This window comes from Delphinapterus leucas, chromosome 15, assembly GCF_059928025.1.
Source record: "Delphinapterus leucas isolate spDelLeu-1000000601 "Yukka" chromosome 15, BTC_Dleu_Yukka2, whole genome shotgun sequence".
Classification (NCBI taxonomy): Eukaryota; Metazoa; Chordata; class Mammalia; order Artiodactyla; family Monodontidae; genus Delphinapterus; species Delphinapterus leucas.
Window position 1 is genome coordinate 66,455,703 of NC_143143.1, and position 23,309 is coordinate 66,479,011.

Consider the following 23,309-nt stretch of genomic DNA (forward strand, 5'->3'; position numbering starts at 1 on the left):
TCACTATTCAGATATTATAGATATAAGCTACCACAAAAACACAGATGATGGTAAAATACAGCAAAATAATTAGGAAATGATGACTTCGGTTTTCAATATACTTTATTTCATTGTAAGTGCGTATAATGTTTCTAAATAGCTGTATTTAACAACCAATTTGCAAAATTCCTTTTATTTATATATATGTTTATTGAAGTATAGTTAATTTACAATGTTGTGTTAGTTTCTGGTGTACAGCAAACTGATTCAGTTATACATATATACTCTTTTTCATATTCCCTTCCATTTTGTTTTATTACAGGATATTGAATACTGTTCCTTGTGCTATACAATAGGACCTTGTTGTTTATCAAAATTCCTGATAAATTTAACAGTTGATTCTCCAAGCCAGTATGAGGCTTCAGCACACCATTGGTTGTCTTATTACTGAGTTGGAAGAGTTCTTTATATATTCTAGATCAGTGCTGTCCAATAGAATTTTCTGTGGTAATGGAAATGTTCTATAATTCTTCACGGTCCAACATGATCTCCACCAGCCACATGTGGCTACTGAGTGCTTGAGATGTGGTAAGTACAACTGACAAACTGAATTTTTAATTTTAATTAATTTAAATTCAAATTAAAATATCCACATATTTAATGGCTAGTATACCATACCCGACAGCACAGTACCAGACATAGAAAGAACTGACTCTCCCTTATTTAGGATAATAATTTCCGGGACACTAATTATAGTAAGAGTTATCGCATAGTGAATACTTTATATGTTCATAATAGTTAAAAGCACAGATTATGGAGTCAGACTGTACGGGTTCAAATATTTTAGTTTCCTTCTCTATAAAATGGGAATACAACTAGTGCATATTTCACAGAATGGTGATGAGGAGTAAATGAAATAGTGTACATGGAGTGCTCAGTACACTGTCGGGCTATCCCGTAAACTCCCAATAATCAGGGTTAGCTATTATTGAGTTCTTAGATAAGTCACTTCCTTTTTTGAGCCTGTTAGGGCTAATATTCTCCTCACACAAATGCTGTGCAAATCAGTTTAAAAAAAGTCACTCGTAGGTCAGTTATTAAGAACCGAAACAATCTTTGGAGAAAGTTGCCATAATTTTTAATTTTCTAACAAAACCCGAAACCCCTCGAACGTTGCTGGCCCTTCCCCACCGGACCCTTCCTATTCCTTTAAAATCGGCCGGGCTGCAGAGAGACGACTGAGTGACAGCGCAGTAGGCCAATCACAGGAGGACGCATATAAGGCCCACCCCCCCCCCAGGCCTCGTCCAACCGCGTGCCGGCAGCGCCCGGAATGGGACGGTTGCGAGGCGGTCGGTTCCAAGTGGGACAGGGTGCGGGGGAGAAGCGGGCCTGTACTCGAAGACTGCAGCGCACTCTGCGCGCGAGGACTGGAATTACGGCCGCAGCTGCTGGGAGTGACCCGGCCCAGCGGGACGGCGGGGACTGACCTGTGCCTAGAGCCCATCCTAGCACGCGGGGTCTGCCGCGAATCCCTGGCGTCCCCTCCGGCGCAGTCTTGGAGCCACTTTCCCGAGCGGAAGTCCGCCTGTGTCTCGGGCCTTGGTAGGACCTGCTAGGAGGAATGGCGCCGCCGGGTGAGGCGTTGTGCATGGCTCGACAACGGGGTCCCGCGGCCCGCACGCCTTGGCGAGTGGGCCCTCGCCCGCGGGAGACTAGTGCTCGCCACGCAGGAGCTGGCTAGGCGGGATCCCCTTCCCCTGCGGGGCAGGGGCATGGGCATGGGCTCGGGCTCGGGCTTTTGGGGTCGAGGGTCTGACGAAGGGTTGGCCAGCGGGTGGGACTGTCGCGGAGGAGGGGTTGGGTACGGGTGCGGCGCGGAGCTGCGGGTCCCCCCGAGGCCCAGCCAGGGACCGCGGCCGCGGATAACGCTCGGGCCGACTTAACTCATTCATTTGACTTGCGCGGGCTTCCGGGCCAGGAGGCGTAAGAGTGAGCTTTTGGCCAAATCGTCCTGTTTTTTTTAAAAATATTTATTTACTTATTTATTTGGTTGCACAAGGTCTTGGTTGCGGCAGGCAGGGTCCTCAGTTTTGGCATGCGAACTCTTAGTTGCGGCATGCATGTGGGATCTAGTTCTCTGACCAGGGAGCGAACCCGGGCCCCCTGCTTTGGGAGTACAGAGTCTTAACCACTGCGCCACCAGGGAAGTCCCTCGTCCTGTTTTTGGACCATGGTTTCCTTTTTAATGAAAGGGGTAAGACAGTCAGTCACCTCTCTTTGGGAGCTTAGAGCATGAGTCCTGAAGTTAGAGTCTCCGGTACAGACTTGGAGTCTGCCACGTATTCGTTAATGTGACCCTGTGCAAGTTACTTAATTTCTCTGCCCCTCAGTTTCTTATCTGTAAAATAGGTTAGTAAAGTTATCTACCTCATGAATTACAGTGAGTGTTAAATCAGATAATCTCCTTGCGTAGCGTGGAACAGTGCGGCACTAAGTAAGCACTCAGTAAGCTTAACTATATTGCTAGGTATTGAGTGGGCACTGTGCAGGATGGAACCTCATGTAGTCTCACAACAACTTGGGAAATGTGTACTGTTATTATTTCCGTTTGACAGATGGAATATCAGAGAAGGGAAGTAACTTGCCCCAGGTAAAAGTGAGTAAGTCAGTGAACTCACTGCTCCATTATTTGAGAGGTTGAGGATAATAGAGCTCCTGCAGTTTGGTTCTCACCTAGTTACGTGTCTTAGGGCAGGTAACTATTTATGAGACTCAATTTCATGGTCTGTAAACCGCACTCACTTGGATGTTGTGAGGATTTAATGACTAAATGGATGCAAACTATTTAGCATAGTGTGGGCATACCGTACACATGTTAAGTGCTCAAATTTTAGACCCCGCAGTTGTTATGATTAATATGAGGTGGGAATATCAGGATTCTGGCACAGATGCTGTGTTAGGGGAACTTACAGTTGACCTGGCAAAAGCTAGTCATAGTTACTCACTAGATCTTAAGGTATTGAGTGCGTGCATACGGGCCTCTCACTGTTGTGGCTTCTCCTGTTGCGGAGCACAGGCTCTGGACGCGCAGGCCCAGTGGCCATGGCTCACGGGCCTAGCCGCTCCGTGGCATGTGGGATCTTCCCGGACCAGGGCACGAACCACGTCCCTTGCATCGGCAGGCAGACTCTCAACCACTGCGCCACCAGGGAAGCCCAGCATAAGTATCTTGATTCCTCTTTTACATCTTTCAATCCATTATCAATTCTGGCTTTAACTTTGAATTCTAGCCAGACTTCAACCACTTCTCAGTACCTCCATTGCTGTCACCCTGGGTTAGACCACCAGCATCTTTTTTCCTGGGTTATGGCAGTAGTCTTCTATCCTTACTTCTCTATAATCTCAACACAGTATTGTTTATTCTCAACACAAAGTTCCTGTTAAAATGTAAGTCAAGTCACTCCTCTGCTCAAGATTTTCCCGTGGCTCCCATCTCACTTTATAAAAGCCAAAGTCCCTATAATGCCCTCTTGATTTGGCCTCTGCTACGTCTGTTACCTTGTCCCTACTTCTCAACCCTTGCTTAATCCTCTCCAGCCATATTGTTCTCTTTGCTAATGCGAAAAACACCATCTGCACTCCTGATTCAGGGTATTTGCCCTTGCTTTTCTTGGGATAGTTTCCCTCCAAATTTCTTTATGACTTGCTCCTTTTCCTTCAGGTTTACACACAATATCTTTATTTCTTAGGGCTTCACAGGCTACCATATTTAAAATTACAGCTCTTCCTGATATTCCTTCTGTGCTTTATTTTTCTTCATAGCACTTTTCACCTTCTAAGATGATAAATAATGTTTCATAATTATTTTGTGTAATGTCTTTCTTTTCCAACTAGAATGTAAGCTCCATGAGATTAGGGGTTTTTGTTCTGTTTCCTGTTGTATTTTTAATACCAAAAATAGTGCTTGGTACATAGTAGGTACTTAATAAATATTTGATGAATGATGATCCACATTATAGATCTCTTTCTAGTTTTTTTCAAGAGCTTTTGCATTCTTTAGGTTATTTAACACACACGAGGACTTAAATAACAGTAACATTCATGCCCCTAGTGTAGGCATCCCTTCTACAACATTCTCTAAAAAATAGTGGAGTGCGAACTCCATAGATAGACCTGGGTTTGAGTCCAAGATTGGCTATCTCCAAGCTGTTCTGGTCCTCAGTTTTCTTATTTGTAAAATACCTTTTTTAAGGTATTTAAGGTATTTCTATTTCAAACTAAATTTGACGCCATAGGCAAAGGAGCAGTAATCATTAATGTTAACCTTGTGATTACTGTTACTTGGAAGGCAGACTGTTCATGAAGTTGCCCATTTGAATGTGTTTTTTTCCAAATGAAAAGTAGAAATGTTCCACTTCTGTGATTTCTCTCTGTCCCCTGGGGCATAATAGATGAGGATTGATTTTTCTTTCCATTTATTCAGCAAATATTAATTCAGTACTGCTATGTGCCAAGCAATGTGCAAGATCTGGAATTACTGGGATGAATAAAAGCAACGGTCTCTGTCCTCATGAAGCTTACAGTCTAGCAGAGGAATAAGACATTACACTACTAATTTTAGTTGTGAAAAATTCTGCATAGAAGTGCAGGTTGCTGTGAGCAGATATAGGAACAACAACAACAATAATGTAATAGAAGGAGTAGCTAACATTTATATAGCACTTACCTATATATGTGCCAGTCACTAACATTTTCTGTATTAACGCATGTAATCCTAACAACCCTGAGGTAGATACTGTTATTATCCCACTTTACACTTGAGAAAACTGAGACACAGCTGGTCACATTGTAACTGCCATGGCCACCTTGCTAAGAAGTGACAGAGCTAGGATTTAAACCTGGCCCCAGAAACCTCGTTGTTTGCTACTTTATAGTACTGGGACCTCATCCAAAGGAGGGCTGTTGGGAGGCTTCTTAAGGAAGAGATACTCGAAATCTGAAAGTCGAAATTAAGCAGGAGAAGGCATGCAAAAGAGCTGGGTGGGAAAGAACACGACTACTTAGAGGAGCAGAGAGGAGGGCAGAGAGCAACAGATGAAAGAGTGGGGGAGGAGATCTGGTTGGGACGGGCAAGGCCACTGGGGAGGATTCAGGGTCGGGTTTGTCCTACGAGGCATACGAGTTACAAATGTACTTGAGATGGGAATGGCATGATGAGTTCCTTGCTTTAGAGGCACAGAGGCTGCTGGGAGGACTGTCGTTCGAGAGTTGAAGACCATGCCCACCACTTCCCCAAGGCGTGTCTCCAGGTTGAACCTCCCAGTTCCCTCACCCTTCCTCACATAATTTGGTTCCCAGACCTTGGTGTGCCTCATCATTGGAACTTTGTGTAGAACTTTGGAATAGTGTGGAGTGTATTTATTTAATAGTCGTTTCCCCCCAAGGTTCAAGCACTGTCTTCCTGTTGGCCCTGACAATCATAGCCAGCGTCCATGCTCTGACGCCCACTCACTACCTCACTAGGCATGATGTGGAGAGACTGAAAGCCTCGCTGGATCGCCCTTTCACAAGTTTGGAATCTGCTTTCTACTCCATCGTGGGACTCAGCAGCCTTGGTGCCCAGGTGCCAGATGTAAAGGTAAAGACCACTTTTGTCTTGGTGGCCTCATGCCTTCACTGGGTTCCTTTTGTGTACTTCAAAACTAACCCTTGCTCATTTGAGGATAACCAAGGCAGACCCAATATAATAAATATTTATATCAGTCTGACAGATCCTTTTTTTTTTGTTTTTTGAATGCCTAATATATGTTAGGACCATGCCAGGTGTTTTAGTAGAATATAAAGGAGAGCAAGTCATAGATTCTTTAGAAACTTTTTTTTTTTTTTTTGCGGTACGCGGGCCTCTCACTGTTGTGGCCTCTCCTGCTGTGGAGCACAGGCTCCAGACGAGCAGGCTCAGTAATTGTGGCTCACGGGCCCAGTCGCTCCGCAGCATGTGGGATCCTCCCAGACCAGGGCTCGAACCCGCGTCCCCTGCATTGGCAGGCAGACTCTCAACCACTGCGCCACCAGGGAAGCCCCTCATGCTGTTTTTGAACATATTTCCTTATCTCTTTAATTCCTATAAACTGATAGTTAGCTCTTGAGGCTTAATTATAATCAGGGTCAGTTTTCTTGGCAGAAATAGTTCATAGGCAGTGCTGTGTGCTTCCTATCAGTGGATGCATAATATCTGATTGTTTCATTTTTAGTTATGATAAAGTTGAATCAGTGGATTCAGGTGTTGTCACACTAATCTATCTCCTGTACACAGTATATAGTAGGGACTTGTTTTTTATCCATTCTGGCAATCTCTGTCTTTTAATTGGAGATTTAGTTCATTTATATTGTTTTGTAACTATACTGTTGGGTTTAAGTTTACCATCTTGTTTTCTATTTATCCATTTTTTCCCTCCTCCTTTCCTGTCTTAGACTGAATCTTTTTTTTTTAAAATATTCCAGTTTATCTCTTATATTGGCTTTTTAGCTTATTTTTTTAGAGGTTGCTCTAGAGATTGTAATATGCATCTTAACTTATCACAGTATACTTTGAATTATTATTTTGCCACATCACGAATAAGGAAGGAACCTTATAACAATATATTTCTCTTTAAACTCCCATCATTTGTACTATTGTCATACTGCTTACATTCTTTCAAGGGTCATGGCCTTGTCCTGTCTGTTGTCCAGCATCTCAGCTTCATCTGTTTTGTTCAGTTTTACAGTTATTTATGACAGGCTGATAAATTCAGTACGTTTATTTCTGTCCTGGTCAGAACTGGTAGTCCCTGTTGATGTCTTGCAATCCATTGCAATTGTTATTGTTTTTGATGCTCAAAATGTCCCGTTTTTGCCAGTGGGCCAGAATGTCTCTCTGTGTGTGTTTTGTTTGTTTCTATGTAATCCAGTAGTCTTTGAGAGTTTCTGATGTCCTTGGCTTAAATATTTTCTGGCCGAGACTAGAATCAGTAATTGTTATTATTTATTTATTTATTTATTTTATTTTATTGCAGTACGTGGGCCTCTCACTGCCGCGGCCCCTCCCGTTGCGGAGCACAGGCTCCAGACGCGTAGGCCCAGCAGTCATGGCCCACAGGCCTAGCCGCTCCGCGGCATGTGGGATCCTCCCAGACCGGGGCATGAACCCGTGTACCCTGCATCGGCAGGTGGACTCTCAACCACTGTGCCACCAGGGAAGCCCCTGTTATTATTTATTGAATGTCTCATGTGCCAGGTACCCTGGATATGTTATCTTGAGTTGTCTTCATTCTATATGGTCAGAAATATTATCCTGTAATAGAGGAGGAAGTGCAAGCTCAGAAAGGTTAAGAAAATTGTCCAGTGTCTGCCAGCCATCATCTGCATAATGGCCCCCACGGTCAAATCCAGCTTGAAGCCTGTTGTTGTAAATAAAAGTTTACTGGAACACAGCCATGCCCATCACTCACATATTGCTATGGCTGCTTTTGCACTTCAACAGTAGCGTTCAGTAATTACTGAAGAGACTTATCTGGCCCCCAAAGCCTAATATTTACTCTCTGGCCCTTTACAGAAAGTTTGCTAATCCCTGCTATGTGAGAGCTGTGCTTATTCAGATTTCTTCCTGACAGCTATCTCTTGTTGCTGCCCAATATTTCCTTCCTGTGTGTGACTGTTAATGAAACAGACTTCCCTCATGTTGTTTTAAACCCTCCAGGTCAATATACCTCCTAATAAAATTAGTTTTGTTCAAGAGAAAAGAGTACAGGCAGCAGAGTCACTAGCCCAAGTTTTTAATTCTGGCTCCATCTCTCTGTAAAATGGGAGTTGTGATGCCTTCCTCATGGGATCATTGTAAAGATAAAGTGAAATCATATTATGCCTAGTGACTGGCCCACGAAAGGCCCTTTGAATGGTAGCTATTATCATAATTATATAATTATATTATAATTATTTAATAATTATTATATTATAATTTTAAAAGTTTTGCTTCTATTTATAATTTATTCAGGTGAGTTCAGACAATGCTGGTGCAGATACTGTATGGAAGGCCCGCAGTGTCTGTAAAGGGCTTGAGAAAGAGAGAGAACAGACAATTGGGAGACATAGGGTGGAGCAGTCTTGACCAGTAGAGGTTTTGTATCGTAAGGTGTAGGAGATAAATTTGGAATATTAGGCTAATGTTAAATTTTGGCGGATCTGAATGCAGGATGAGAGTTTTCTGCTGGTCTGTTTGAAAATTCTGTGGGACCATAGGATTCCGTCTAGGGGCCTCCTGGAGGAGTGAGGAGTGAGGCGCTCTCACTCTAACTGAAATGATACTTTTTAAAATTAATTAATCAATTAATTAATTAATTTTTGGCTGCACTGGGTCTTCGTTGCTGCATGCGGGCTTTCTCTAGTTGCGGCGAGCGGGGGCTACTCTCTGTTGCGGTGCATGGGCTTCTCATTGCAGTGGCTTCTCTTGTTGCAGAGCATGGGCTCTAGGCGCACGGGCTTCAGTAGTTGTGGTACTCGGGCTCAGTAGTTGTGGCTCGCTGGCTGTAGAGCACAGGCTCAGTAGTTGTGGCGCATGGGCTTAGTTGCTTCGCAGTGTGTGGGATCTTCCCGGACCAGGGCTTGAACCTGTGTCCCCTGCATTGGCAGGCTGATTCTTAATCACTGTGCCACCAGGGAAGCCTCAAATGATGCATTTTTATCTGTCTCATGATTTAGAGCTGCACGTGGATTTAGGTTGAACTCATGCCTCTCTAGGTGTTCTCTGCTGATGTAATGGGTTTGAGGGCACGTTGGTCAGGGCTGAAGACACAGGCTGAAGCCATCCAGACAGCTGCAGTGCAGTGTGATTTGGGGGTAATTGCGTGATTAGCTGTGGGCTTTTTATTCATAATACAGACTCTAAAGTCACATTGGTTGGCTTCAAGATCTTGACGTCACAACCACACCACTGAGTCACCTGTGCAGCTTACCGAACCTTTCAGAACCTTCGTTTTCTCATCTGCAAGATGGAGATAGTTACAGTACTCAGCTCACAAGTGATGGATGTAGGCTGGTGGCATGGTGATGGCATGTAGTAATGGGTGTCATCAGTATTAGCTCTTAGTAGTACTATTACATGGTAGTAGCGGTGAATGTATGTTGATTGACATTTTATTTTTTCTCCTGCTGTCATCCCCATTGCTTAATGCCTAATGAAGAGGGTGTTCCACAAATATTTGTTGAATTGTAAACTTTAGCTTAATAGAAATGAAAGCTCTCTAAATGTGCCTCTTAATTGGAAAATAAATGGGTTAATCACATACTTCATTTTAATCACTTATGAAATGTGCTGTGGTGATGGTGTGATGTGTACATTGTAAGCAGTGGAAGGAAGGGAGTTGTATGGATATTTTGGAGTTGGTGAATTTCCTTACTAGAGGTGTACACTAAAGAAATCCATTGAGAGAGAGTCTCTGTTACTGTCACTTCCATGTAGTGGGATGTGTTCTGCTCAGCTATTGTTGCTTTCAGCTGAGTAGAGAGAACCCCCTCAGTTCTGCTAGATGCACTGAGTTGGTTGTTCTCACAGATAGATCATTAGGGGAGATTTTGGTTATTTTGTCGAAAGAGATTCAGCAGCAGAACTGAGAGGAATGGGGTTTAATAAGAATATGAGAGTAGAGCGCAGCTCTGGGAACAGTGGAGTGTGGAATGAGAGTTGATTTTAGGTGTTATGAAGACTGAACATCTTTCATTTTGGTATCAAGTACTGTGTATGTATATTTTAAAAACATAAGCACATGAGAACGGCGATTTTATAGATTTTTTTAAAAAATAAATTTATTTTATTTATTTATTATTTGGCTGTGTTGGGTCTTTGCTGCTGCACGCGGGCCCTCTCTAGCTGCTGTGAGCGGGGGCCACTCTTCGTTGCGGTGTGCTGGCCTCTCATTGCGGCGGCCTCCGCTGTTGTGGAGCATGGGCTCCAGGCACGCGGCTTCAGCAGCTGTGGCACATAGGCCCAGCAGTTGTGGCTCTCGGGCTCTAGAGTGCAGGCTCAGTAGGTGTGGTGCACGGGCTTAGTTGCTCCGTGGCATGTGGGATCTTCCCAGACCAGGGATCAAACCTATGTTACCTTGGGGGGTTAAGAATCCCCACAGGCCGGGCTTCCCTGGTGGCACAGTGGTTGAGAGTCCTCCTGCCAATGCAGGGGATGCGGGTTCGTGCCCCGTCCCGGGAGGATCCCACATGCCGCGGAGCGGCTGCGCCGTGGGCCATGGCCGCTGAGCCTACGCGTCCGGAGCCTGTTGCTCCGCAACGGGAGAGGCCACAGCGGTGGTGAGAGGCCCGCGTACTGCAAAAAAGAACAAAAAAAAACCAAAAACAAACAAAAAAGAATCCCCACAGGCGGATCCTTAACCACTGTGCCACCAGGGAAGTCCCTATAGATATTATTGCTTAGCTTTTTATAAGACTTAGGAACATTGAGGGTTATTTTGTATTCGTTTTAATGAAAATATTAAGTAAATGGGAGACATACTATGCAAAAATTGTGCTGGTAGATTAGATTCTAATGACTGAAATCAGGACACATCAGACAGTGTTCACAGGTTGTCAGTCAATCAGGCACTTTCCTGATCTGTGAAAGGGGATAAGAATATCTACCTTATAGAGTTGTTGTGAGAATTAAATGTGATAATAAGTGTAAAGTGCTTAGCTCAGTATCTGGCACATGGTGAGTGCAAGGTAAGTATATCTGTATCCATTCAACAAGTACTGAATGCTTGTTGAGGGCCAGGCACTCAGCCAGTTACTGGGAATAGCAGAGAAGCAGGCACTCCTTCAGGCAGTAATCATTTTATGGAGCATCTGCTATGTGCAAGGTATTATGCTAAGTGCAGAGGAGCTCATTAACTAGTGAGAGACAGGAACCGTAACAGAGAGAGCAGGTGTGAGTACAGAGACACATGTAACATGTAGTGCGTGGAAAGTGCCAGGGGAGTCCAGAAGGGGGAGCTGCTCACTCACCCGGTCTTCTGAGAACACTTACTCTTAGTTCCAACCTTGTACAGGGGGAATTACCATCTGTGCTGGCTGCTACACGATTCCTTTGGTCATTCATCAGATGTCTAGTGAGTTTCTGCTGTGTGCTGAGCATGATGCTGGACACCGGGGATTCAGTATTGAACAACAAAGAGAGCGTCTGCCTTTTGGAATGTATGCTCTAATAGTGGAGGCAAGCATTAGTTGTGTAATAAATATATACATGAATATTTATAACAATGGTAATTTTTATGAAGGTGAGATGTATGGTGTTATAGGTGTGAAATAGGGGACTTTGACCTGGTCAGGGAAGGCACTTCTAAAGAAATCTCTGAACTTAAATCTCACTCTATATACCCCTAAATTACAACTCCTTGAGGGCAGGAACTTTTTTGATTTTATTTGTTGTGTATTTCCAGTATCTAGAGAGCACCTGGCAGGTGGTAGTACTCAATAGCTGTTTATTAAATGAAGGAAGGTATGATGGGTCTGAATTCTAAAAGGAAAGTAGGATTTAACCAGGAGATGGGGAGGGAAGAGACTTTAGCCAGAGGAAGTAGCACATGCAAAGGACCTGTGCAGTTAGGGAGCAGATTACATTTGAGAGACTGCGAGGAGGCTGTGTAAGAACAGAGAATGCGAGAAAGCTAGAGAGGAAGGCTGGGGCTAAGCCTCTGTGCCTTGGTAGTCAGAGGGAAGATTTTGCTTTTTCTCTAAAGAGAAGTTGATTTTAAGCAGCAAGTATCAGGATCTAGTTTTCATTTTGGAAAGGTTTCTCTCCTGCCTTGTGGAGGACAGACGTTCGCAGGGGAATATGACACAAGACTGAATGCTGGTGGGGTACAAAAGATAACACCTAGACTTCTGACTTTTGCCACATGGATGGATGGTTGGGATTCCTTAGGATAGGAATACAGGAAGAGAATTAGGTTTGTGCAGGAAAGATCATAAATTCGGTCTTAAAGATGTTGAGCTTAAAATGCCTTTGAATCATGTAAGTGGCCTTTGAGAGAAGTCTGGGCTGGGGGTACAAATCTGAGAATTATCTGCATAGTGGTTCTGGATGAAGCCATGGGCATGATTGAGATCGCCTAGGAAGAGAGGGGATGGATGAGAAGTGGGCCTAGGAGTTGAAAAACTCCAGTGTTAAATGGTCAGGCAGAAGAGAATGAAACTTGAGGAGCAGCTGAGAAGGAGGAAGAGAGCCAGAGGAGGGCAGGGGAATCCCGGAAGCGAAGGGAAGGGAATGTTTTAGAACAAGGAAGGTTCTATCTAGTGTTAAGGGCATGAGCATTGGAAAATGTCCTTTGGCTTCCATAATTTGGAGGTCATTGGTGGGAAGAGAGAGAAGGTAGCAGCTGGAGGGGAGAGAAGGATCAAGGTAAGTTTTACTTTCAAATCAGTCTTAAGTTTTGTTGATACATTAGGAGTTACCAGTCGAGAGGGAGAAGCTGAACTGACGAGAGGGATGGGCTTCCTGATGGAGAGAACAGCCCGTACTAAGCCTAGAGGCTTAGAAGTGCTTGTTGTGTTGAGGGGGCCGTGAGTTGGCTGGAGCAGAGGGTTGGTCAGAGAGCATGTGGAAAAAGCCGGCCCAGCTACCAAGATGTGGTGTGGATGGAGGCTGTTGCCAGCGTGTGCCGCAGTAGCCTGACACAGAGTCTGGCAAGATTACAAAGCCTAGGCTGAGAGGAGACGGGAGTTGGGGGCTGCTACTGGAGAGGAAAGGGCAGATGAGAGAGAGATTTACTGTCTTCTTGGTTGCTGATTCAGGCTGGGGAGTTGTAGGGAAGAATGGACTGAGAAAAGCACTCATGTCCTTCACTCAGGAGGATATTTAGGTAGCTGGGCACAGAAAGTTGGAGGGGAACAGATAGGGGATGGACGTTTAGGAGGCCATTTTCAGCCTTCACTTGTGAGGGTGAGTGTGGAACTAGGGCAGCAGGAGTTGGAGTTACAGATCCCCTGCAAGCGGCCAGCTGAAGCCTCAGATCTGGGTGGGCTTCCTGAGGGTCCAGAGTATGTTTTGTGAGGTCCCTCATTTTTGCCACTATTAAAACTAAGCTGTCAACATTTTGAGCTTTGAAGCCACAGACCCTTGGTACTGTTTACCTAGATCTGTCTGTGCAAATGAGTAGGCATGATGCTGGTTTTATTCAGGAACAGGTCGTTTTTAATAGTCCCTTGAGAGAGAGAGAGACAGGTTGTATAGCTAAGACTCTGGAGCCAGGCTGCCTGGGTCTGAATTCCAGCTCCTCCATTAAGAGCTGAGTGACCTTGGACAAGTCAGTTTCCTCTCTAATGCCCCAGTTTTCTTGTCTGTAAACTTAAGGTAATAGGAGGACGTAATGCATAGATCCCCTTATTAAATGAGAAATGCGTATACAGCACTTGTCAACAGTGCTTGACACATTTTAAGTGCTCAAAAATTGGTAACAATGACCATAATCATTGTTTGGGGCCTTGGGTGTTGTTCTATTGCTAAAGCACCAGATGGCGACAAAGCACACGTCTTAAGCTTGCCCACATTCTGCTGAAAGGATTCCTTGAATAGGTTGTTTTCTTCAGATCCCGAATTTGTGCAGTATGAAGTATTTTGTTTCTTTTCTTTTTCTTTTTGGATTCTTTCAGACTTCTGGTTGAAACTCATTTGTTTGAGACTCTTATTTAAGTGTTATTCATAAAATTTAAAACAAAAGTTTTTTGGTTGAAGTAGCGCATGCATACAGTAAAATACCAGATAATACAGAACAGCTATTAGTGAAAAGCAACCATCCATCCTGTGGCCCACCTTGTCCTACTCCTGGGAAGCATCCACTTTTAACTGTTTTTATTACCATTTAATTTTGAGTAGCTGAATTTTATATTACCTCAACCAAAGTATTTAGTGCTATAACTAGCTATTAAATGTTATTTCTTAATATAGTAGGAATAGCGTGGGTTTTCTTATGTGCCTGCTCTGTGCCAGGCACTGTGGTGGGAATTTTTCAAAGTCTCTGCTCTCAAGTAACTAGTCCCTGGGCGGGGGGAGGTAGTTAGTACACTGTGGTAAGTGCTTTGGGGGAGTGCTCGGGAGGGAAGGCACCTGGCCTGTCCTGGATGAATGTCAGGGAAGGTTCTCTGGAAAAGGTGACATCTGAGCAGAGATGAAGATGGGGCCTGGTTTGGCAGGCAAGAAGAACAAGGGAAAGGTGCTCCTGGCACGGGGTGGGGGGTAGCAGGGTCAGGATCATAAATGGTGAGAGCATGTTATGTCTGGGAAGCTGCAGTGGGGTGGAGGGCAAGATTTTGGAGTTGGAGGTGGGGCTGTGGTGAGGAAGCTGGCACAGAGAGTGAGGGTCAGTCATGAGGGCATTTTTTAAAATATATATATATATTTATTTATTTATTTATTTTTGGCTGTGTTGGGTCTTCGCTGCTGCATGCGGGCTTTTCTCTAGTTGCGGCGAGCAGGGGCTGTTCTTCATTGTGGTGCACGGGCTTCTCATTGCAGTGGCTTCTCTTGTTGCAGAGCATGGGCTCTAGGCACGTGGGCTTCAGCAGTTGTGGTGTGCAGGCTCAGTAGTTGTGGCGCCTGGGCTTAGTTGCTCTGCGTCACGTGGGATCTTCCCGAACCAGGGCTCGAACCCGTGTCCCCTGCATTGGCAGGCGGATTCTCAACCACTGTGCCACCAGGAAAGTCCCAGTCATGAGGGCATTTTATGCCAGATCAGAAACTTTGAGTCTTGTTCTGAGAAGGATAAGGAACCACCCAAGGGTTTTAATAGCAGAGTAAGGTGGATACACTTGTCACCAAGACAAAGCTTGTGCTGCTGGCTGCATGACAGGCCAATAATCGAGAGATGAGGTATTGGGGCAAGGAATAAAGACTTTGTTCAGAAAGCCAGCAGACCGAGAAGATGGGCTCATGCCCCAAAGATCCATCTTGCCTGAGTTAGAATTCAGGCTCCTTTTATAGTAAAAGGGGTGGGAATAAAGTCAAACACTTCCCGATTCCCATCAGCCTCCAGAGGGGTTGTGTTAATTTCTTCCTCCCTGCAGTCATTCACGGGTGGGCCTGGTCGGGATGTTTCCTGTGAGCTAAACAAAGATATTTTAGCTTAATGCTCATAACCTGGGAGGTCATTCCCAGAGTTGCATCATCATGTATAATTTAAGCTTATAGTCAGCATCCCTTTAGTGATTAACTTGTAATAGGATACAAAAGGTTCTTCCCTATTACACTTTTGCACCTTGTCAAGATCACTCTTGAAGCAGTATGCGGAATGGATTGCATGACTTGAGACCAGTTAGGAGATGAGTGTAACAGTCTCCATGAGAAATGGCAGGGGCGTGACATAAGGCAAGAAGGGAAGCCAGAGAGTGGGGATCGGATTTGAGAGACTCGATAGGCTTGGAGGGTGAGGGAAAAGTCGAGAATGAGTCCTAGGTTTCTGATTTAGCTAGTAGGTGCATGGTGATGCCCGTACATGAGCCAGAACGTCCAGATGAAGAAATAGAAGGTTTCTAGCTTATGCTAGATGTGTTGAACCTGACTTAGCTTTGGAGACATCGAAGTGGAGACACTGCCATTTATTAGCTTTGTCACCTTCATTACATTACTTACCAACTCCAAGCATCAGTTTCTTATTCTGTTAAATGGGGATGATAGTATCTACCACAGGGTCCTTATGTTCATTAAAAGGAAGAGCATCATAAACACCCCACACAGGTTATGGCCAGAGCAGGTGATCAGTGGAAGTGGTTCCTTTCTAGGTTCAGAAGGACGAGAGTGCCTTCAGGTTTGCTCTTTCTATGCAGTTAGCATTTGGGGATAATACAGTGTTCTGTGGAAAATATCTGCTTGAAAAATGAAATCGCGTGTAGCTCGCATACTTTAAGCCATCATGGATTGCTGAGAATTATATTTGTCATCCAAAAAACACATACAGTTTTCCTAATCACTGTGTATCTCACCACTTATCATTGACTTTCCCCCCATTTAGCAAGCATGCACCTTCATTAAATCAAACCTTGATCCAAGCAACGTGGATTCCCTTTTCTATGCTGCCCAGTCCAGCCAGGCCCTCTCAGGGTGTGAGGTGAGTCCAGCTTCTTACATTTACATTTACTTTAAACTGTAAAGTATATTTTTAAAAAGGGAAAGTCATGTCAGAATATTTTTTTTTTAGCAGTGAGACCCCATTAAGTGTGGGTGGGAATTCCATTCTTGTGATTTTTTTTTTTCTTAAAGAAATAGACTTTTTATTTTTCCCAGGTTTTCATTTTTCATGAATTTTAAATAACTTTTTCCTATAGTTGCCTCTCTTCTGGGAAGTCTTATTTTTTTTCTTTCAGTTTCCCTTTAACATTTAAAAATGTTTAAAGCAAAAGAAGAATACCCCCACGCCGGATTTCTAGAAATCCATTTTTTTGAACACAGGAGAAGAGCCATATCAGTAGACAAGTGGCTTGCCAGAATCTTTTCAAAAGTGTTATGCTGAGGTTTTACAGATACTTAATTCTGGCATCTGAGATGTCGAAGAGGGGTGATCACAGCCCAGGCGGGTGGTGTGACCTCGGCAGTTGCTCTGCCTGCCATCTTTGGCGTGCCTACCACAGGCTGGCAGCACCTGTTCTAAACTCTGTGTCTACCCATCCTTTCTTAGATCTCTGTTTCAAATGAGACCAAAGATCTGCTTCTGGCAGCTGTCAGTGAAGACTCCTCCGTGGCCCAGATCTACCACGCAGTTGCAGCCCTAAGTGGCTTTGGCCTTCCTCTGGCTTCCCAAGAAGTGCTCGGTGCCCTTACCTCTCGCCTCAGCAAGGAGGAGACCGTGCTCGCGTAAGTCAACATCTTGAGCGCTTCTCAGGCTACTATCCTGAGAGGCTTCATCCACTGGTTCCACAGGTATTGTCTGGGCACCTGCTATGTGCCAGGTGCTCTGCTGGCACTGCAGATGTCATATTGTGCTAAGGCAGGTAAGGTCCGTGTCCTCGTGCAGCTCACCAAGACACGGTCTCCCTCAAGCTGCTCCAGCAGAGGCAAATACTGAGTCCGAGCATAAACACACTGCCACAGAGACACGACTGCCTTTGAGGTTAGGGGCTGAAGCAAGGGTAGGGGTGACCGAGGGAGAGTGGGGCCAGAGAGCCATGTGCATCTCTTACTGCAGCTTGGCCATGCCATGGTGAGATGTTGGCATTGGAGGCTCCGCCCTGGAGGAGGGCTCACGGGGTCCCTTGGAGAGGTGGGGGAAGTAGGGCCTCAGAGGGGGGAGTATTCTAGGGATCAGACCCTGCTCCTCTGCAAAAGGCTCAGGCGAAGGAGAAGCACCTTATAGGAAGGAACTATACGTTTAAATGTTGCAACTGACTCAAGGATGTTTACTAAAGTTAGTAGTATACGTAGTTTTTTTTTCCCTTTGACACTGAAACTCCTCATTTAACACAGTATATGTATTTTTCGTTTTCTATGTGTCCCCCATTTAATTGCAACCCTGAGACAGACTGGAGCACCTGGACTCCTATTCATTGTTCAGCAAGATGTTAGTGACACCGGTTCCCTACTGCAGAATAGTTCAGTTGTTTCCCAGGGTTTTTTTTTTTTTTTTTTGCTAAGAACCAAAATGTTTCTAAACTTGAAGCTTTGTTAAGGGCAGGGCTCACAGTCAGTTGACGTTCTCCCTGTCACTCTCACGCCCTATTCATATTCACATGGTCAGTAATCAGTGACTTCGGGGCTGGTATGTTTCTCAGGAATGACATTTTCCGCACCCTTTGCCCAATGCTTGGCCCTTGTGGCCCTCCTGTTTCAGGTTACATTACTTTGATCTCGTCCCATAATCCCTTGTGGAATGCCTCTGCAATCACCACCATATCTCCTGTCATGAGATAACTGTCAGTGCCTTACTCTGATGCCACCTTCTACAGAAAAATCTTTCCCTTTCCCTCTGAGCAAAAAGGAAAATCTCCCTCCTCTAAACCCCAGAACAGAAAGAAGTACAAAGAAAGTACATCCATTTTGGAGTCAGTTAGACTTGGGTTTGAACACCAGCTTTGTTTCTTCCTTGCTGTGTGACTTTGGGCAAGTTAGTAACCTCTCTGAGCCTCATCTGTAAAACATTACCAACAATCCTTACATCATAGAACAAATGTCAAGATTAAGTAAGATAATACATGTGATGAGCCTAGTGCAGTGCCTGGTCTTAATGGGCATGGGACAAATGGAGTTTGTGCTCTCTAGAGCATTTCCTTCTTAGGTCCCTTTCTTAGGGAGCTGGTTACTTCCTTGGTTGTATTGTAGTTTTTTTCTGTATTAGATTTTAAGCTTCTTTACTTATAGTGCTCAGAGAGCCTGGCACATGGTAGATGCCCAAGAAAGAGTTAATAAAGGCTGAAACTATACTTTGTGTTTCTATTCTATCCTCTTGCAAAAAGCTTCAGGTAGAAAGACCACACGCTTGGGGTGAGAGAGAACTGTGTCCAGACTCTTCTACTTAATACCTCTGTGGCCATGAGCAGGGTGTTTAACCTCCCTAAACCTCAGTGTTTCCATATGTAAAACAGGGAGAATGATATCTGTCTCATAGGGTTATTGTGAAGATCAAACTGGCAGCATGCCTTATATAATATTACTACTAATTTACCCTATTTAAGCAAATCTGATATAGATTAGGACTCTTCTAAATGGGCCTTCTACATTTAACTGGACTTATTCTAGGAAACGAATGTTCATAAACTTGTCTAGAATGGTAGAAAACATTAGTAGCTTTGAATGAACAATTTGAAAAGATGCTATTGTGGTCTCTCATAACCCAATTTCTTTGAATCATCTGCTGTTTATTAGCAAGACAGGACCTGCTTTCTTAGCATTTGAATATAGTGCTCCAGAGGGAGAGAAATTGCTGGAGTATAAGTAATTAAAGCCAATGACAAAACTTCAAAAGCTAAGTGGATTAATTTCATTCTAAAAACTTCTGAGGTTGTTACCAGCATGACGCTTATTCGTTCCAAAGAAGAGAAAAATGATATCTTAATTGAAAAGTTCTTTCTAGGCTCTCCTAGCAGCCTTTTCTGGGCTCAGCATTTATCACGGGCAGATGTGGGATTTTTATCTTGTTTGGAAATTCAGGTTTCATTTTCTCAAGTCTGTTCTAACAACAAGCATCCCAGAGGGGTCATTGAACACTCTGGGGCTTCCCTCTCGGTGAATTGTGACTCCTCTGTTTTCCAGCTTACCATCTTAATGGAATTCGTTTTCCATGGAGGGAATCTAAATTGTTATGATTGTGATGAAAGCGGACAGATTCTCGCTCTACATTCCCCAACACACTGACTTGATAAATGGTGGTTTTACACAAAGGCCCGGTCATCCCTTGGGAATTTGGGAACCTTTCTGGGGTTGACCAGCAGTTGGCTTAACCACCAGGGGTCCTCAGCTTTCTCTTTTCCACCCCGAGAAGCACCATTTCTATTTTTCAAGTTATCCACATTAAGAGAATAGAACGTAATAAAAAATCTTATGTGGACATACTTACTACATTCCACCTTAAAAAGTTTATCCACTCATAAGTGGATAAAAATATATGAATAGACCATAAAAAAGAATGAGGTACTGATACATGTTACAGAATGGCGAGCCTTGAAAATGTTACGCTAAGTGAAAGAAGCTAGACACAAAGGGTCACATTTGTATGATTCCATTTATATGAAATATCCAGAATAGTTAAATCCATAGAGACAACACAGGTTGCCAGGGGCTGGCGGGGAGGGGACAGGGCAGGGGATGGGAAATGGAATGAAGCTGTTTAATGGGTATGGGGTTTTATTTTGGACTGATGGAAATGCTTTAGGACTAGGTAGAGGTGGTGATTGCACAGCGTTGTGAAATATACTAAATGCCACTGAATTGTTCACTTTCAAATGGCTAACTTTATGTGAATTCACTTCAATACATTAAAAGGTGTATATACACATACAGCCATGAATAAGGGTTAACAGCTACAGCATTGAACAGCTACAGTTCATCTAAGCAGTGCAATACTATGTCGTTGTTAATAAGGATGAAATATATTTATATGTCCTCACGGAAAGATCTGTACAATCTAAATAAATTGCAGGACAGTTATCTTTTAGGGGTAGGCATTACAGGAATTTTAACTTTCTCCTTTAGTAATGTATTTGAAGTTTTGACAAATATATACTTTTATAATCAGGAGTAAATAGTAGGAAAAGAAAAAAAGAATAGACGCTGGTTTGAGAACCAGATCTTCTATTTCTTTCATCTTATTTAATGCCTAAAGGATGGGCGGCTTTCAGGTCTCCGAACAGGATGGTGACAGCACAAGCGTTAGCTGAGTGTTTACCGAATGCTTCCTGTTTATATTGCATTAATCTGGTTTCAGAAAAGTTGCTCCAAATTCTACCCAACAACCTACATTTGTAGATTCCACAGTGCTTCTTTGGTTTTGGAGTAGGAAAAGTAGAAAAGAGGCAGCCAACCTCTGCCCAGCACAGCTCCTCTTACAACATGGGGATGCCAAATATACCTTCATTCGATGAATTGGCTCCTCTTCTCCCTCTAAGTATATCTCTTCTAAATCTGATTAAGTCTTAGTCTGGTGTTCTATATGTGATGCCATTAGAAACCAAACAGATTTTCAGAGGGGGGTGACCTGGTGCACCCTCTCTTCTCTCTGCCCTCAGTACTTATGTGGATCCTGCTGCCCAGATTGCCTTTTCTCTAGCTATAGTGAACTTTGTAATGCAATTGTCTTTTTTTTGTGGGGGTGGGGTGGGCGCTGCATCACGTGGCTTATAAAATGTTAGCTGCCCGACCAGGGATCGAACCTGGGGCCCTGGCAATGAGAGTGCAGAGTCCTAACCACTGGACCACCAGGGAATTCCCTGTAATGTAATGATCTTTGATACATCTTTCCCTAGACTGTAAACAAGCTCCTTTGGGGCCGAGGCTGTCTTATAGTTCTAAAGAACAAGAGCGGGATATTTGTGTAGGTATACCAATACAGGAAGGGGAAATGGAGATTTGCCATTCATTGGGGTTCTATTCTCTACCTTTCAGAACAGTCCAGGCTCTACAGACGGCATCCTACCTGTCCCAGCAGGCTGACCTGAGAAGCATTGTGGAGGAGATTGAGGTACAAATTTATTTTGGCAAGTGAATTTCCCAGCTTCTGTCTTTGAAACCCTTTAGAAGAGTCTTGCAGATAGACATGAATGATTTGTTGTGGCCAGTTACCTTTCTTTTCATATCCATGGCACACTTTTGTTCTTTGTATCAGAGCAATATTTCCTAGGGAATATTTGTTAGGCTCGTATAGTTACACCATCAGTTAGGCAACAAACTACTTCAGTGTTTTGTAGGTACAGTCTCATAGTCTACAGATTTTAGAGCCTAACAAACCTGAACTTCAAATTTTTTTCTACTTCTTACTACTTTGTAATCTCAGGCAAATTATTAATGTCTGAGCCTCAGTTTCCTTACGTGGTGGTGGTTAGGAACAAGCGAAGTTCTAAAGTGCCTAGTACAGAATTGGTGCTCAGCAAGTGGTCACTGTGGTTTTTGTTATTCCACTACCCATTCCACTGCCCACGACCTCCTGCTGCTCAGAGACTGCTTCCATGGACCGCAGAGCCGGGGATGACGGGCACTCTGACAGTGTCATCGCTGGATGCCCCACAGGCACATTAGCTGCCTCGTCACGTTGCCCAGGAGAGCAGTATGTCTCTCTTCATCCTTTAGAGCATTGAATAAGAAAGAGAAATGCTCTGCTCTGGAGGTTGTTTCCAAATGGATGGCCATCGAATCCATCTGTGTCACGATGCTTCCAGGGTGAACTGTGGCTGGGCCCACTGGCCTTCTGCCCAGAGCAGTTGGTGCCTTCAGTGCCATGACTCCTGGGCTTGGGCTTGAGTCGAAGGGGTCAGGGAAGGAGCGCTCCGAGAGCTGCAGAAGATACTGTTCTCTTCAAATGCCTATATGGTATACGTTACTCTCTGCCTAAGCACCTCTTCTGAGAACACACTAAGTGACTGAAGTGGTCTGCAGACTTAGAGTGAGATTTCTCAAAACTGTCTGCACTGGGGTAACAGTGGTTTGTACGTCTCATCTCTGTTATCACTTGACTTCCATTCTGCCTCTGTTTTGTTGTGACAGGACCTTGTTGCTCGCCTGGATGAACTGGGAGGTGTGTATCTTCAGTTTGAAGAGGGACTGGAAACAACGGCATTGTTTTTGGCTGCCACCTACAAGCTCATGGACCACGTGGGCACCGAGCCATCCATTAAGGAGGTGCCTGTCTATATTAACAGTTCTTGGGCGTGAAAACCAAAGGCGTTGTTGGCTTTATCTGCTAAGGGAAGCTTTTTTCAGAGAGGGCAATTCAGTTAGCTTTGGGGTGTCTTGGGTTAGGCATTGAGAATGAGAAACAGAAAAATGTAAAGCCTGTTCCTGAGAAACTGGTTGTCAGTGGGATAGACATGTAAAGAAATTGTTATACTTGCTTTAAATGGGGTACGGACACATCATGAGGTAGAGACAAGAAGGCCAAGTGTATTACTCTCGATCCACCTCCCATTCCTTCCTGATGCTCCTTACTGCTTGTCTTATGAGTGCTTCCCATGCTGGTGGCCTGTGCAAATCCTCTTTCTCTTGAGAAGTGCCCTGTACTTCAAAAATTGCCTGTTCTGCTCTCTCCCCACTGACCCTCAGCAGTGCCTAAGTCTGAGCTAATTGACATAGTTCACTGAGAGGCATGTGTGTCTACCCGACATCCACCAAGAGTTAATTCTTTTCTTTCTTTCAAGAGGAGCTTGTTAACCTGAAAGAACCTTTAGTTGGAATGTGTGTGGGAAGTCTTATGAGTAGGACCCTCTTTGTACCACTTGTTTGTAAGGTTACCAACCCTTGATCTAAAGGACTTAAAATACAAGCTGCTGCTGTTTTAATTTTAGGAGGAAAGATTTGGGTTCCAAGTCAGAACTTCCACTTCTTTTGTGAATTATGAATGCATTGTGAGTTCTGTGCTGAGTTTCAAGTAAACAGTAAATAATTACCTGTCTTGAGTAATTTGAATTAATTTTGTATTTTCTCTGGAGGATATGATCTTATAATTTATTCATGTATTGGCCTTTTTATGTTGTCTTTTCCTTCATCCTAAGTTTAGGAGACCTAGAGATACCACACTGTATTTAAATTTCTGTTATGGGTGAAAGTGCAAGAATGTCGGTCTTATAGTACAGATCATTTCGGGATTCTCCTATACACAGTACAGTACATGAATTGG

The 23,309-nt window shown here is 44.0% G+C and overlaps 1 protein-coding gene across 1 annotated transcript in view; it reads left to right on the forward strand.

The window, feature by feature from the left end:
• Window positions 1-1,136: 1,136 nt before the first annotated feature.
• The window catches only part of RPN2 (ribophorin II), a gene marked incomplete at its 5' end in the record, with an annotated part of 54,475 nt that continues 32,302 nt past the window's right edge, over window positions 1,137-23,309 (forward strand). The window contains 6 exons of the mRNA XM_089895432.1: window positions 1,137-1,584; window positions 5,427-5,620; window positions 16,008-16,103; window positions 16,671-16,846; window positions 21,086-21,161; window positions 22,181-22,315. Coding sequence (XP_089751558.1) covers window positions 1,137-1,584; window positions 5,427-5,620; window positions 16,008-16,103; window positions 16,671-16,846; window positions 21,086-21,161; window positions 22,181-22,315 — 1,125 coding nt within the window. The remainder of the gene's footprint in view (window positions 1,585-5,426; window positions 5,621-16,007; window positions 16,104-16,670; window positions 16,847-21,085; window positions 21,162-22,180; window positions 22,316-23,309) is intronic.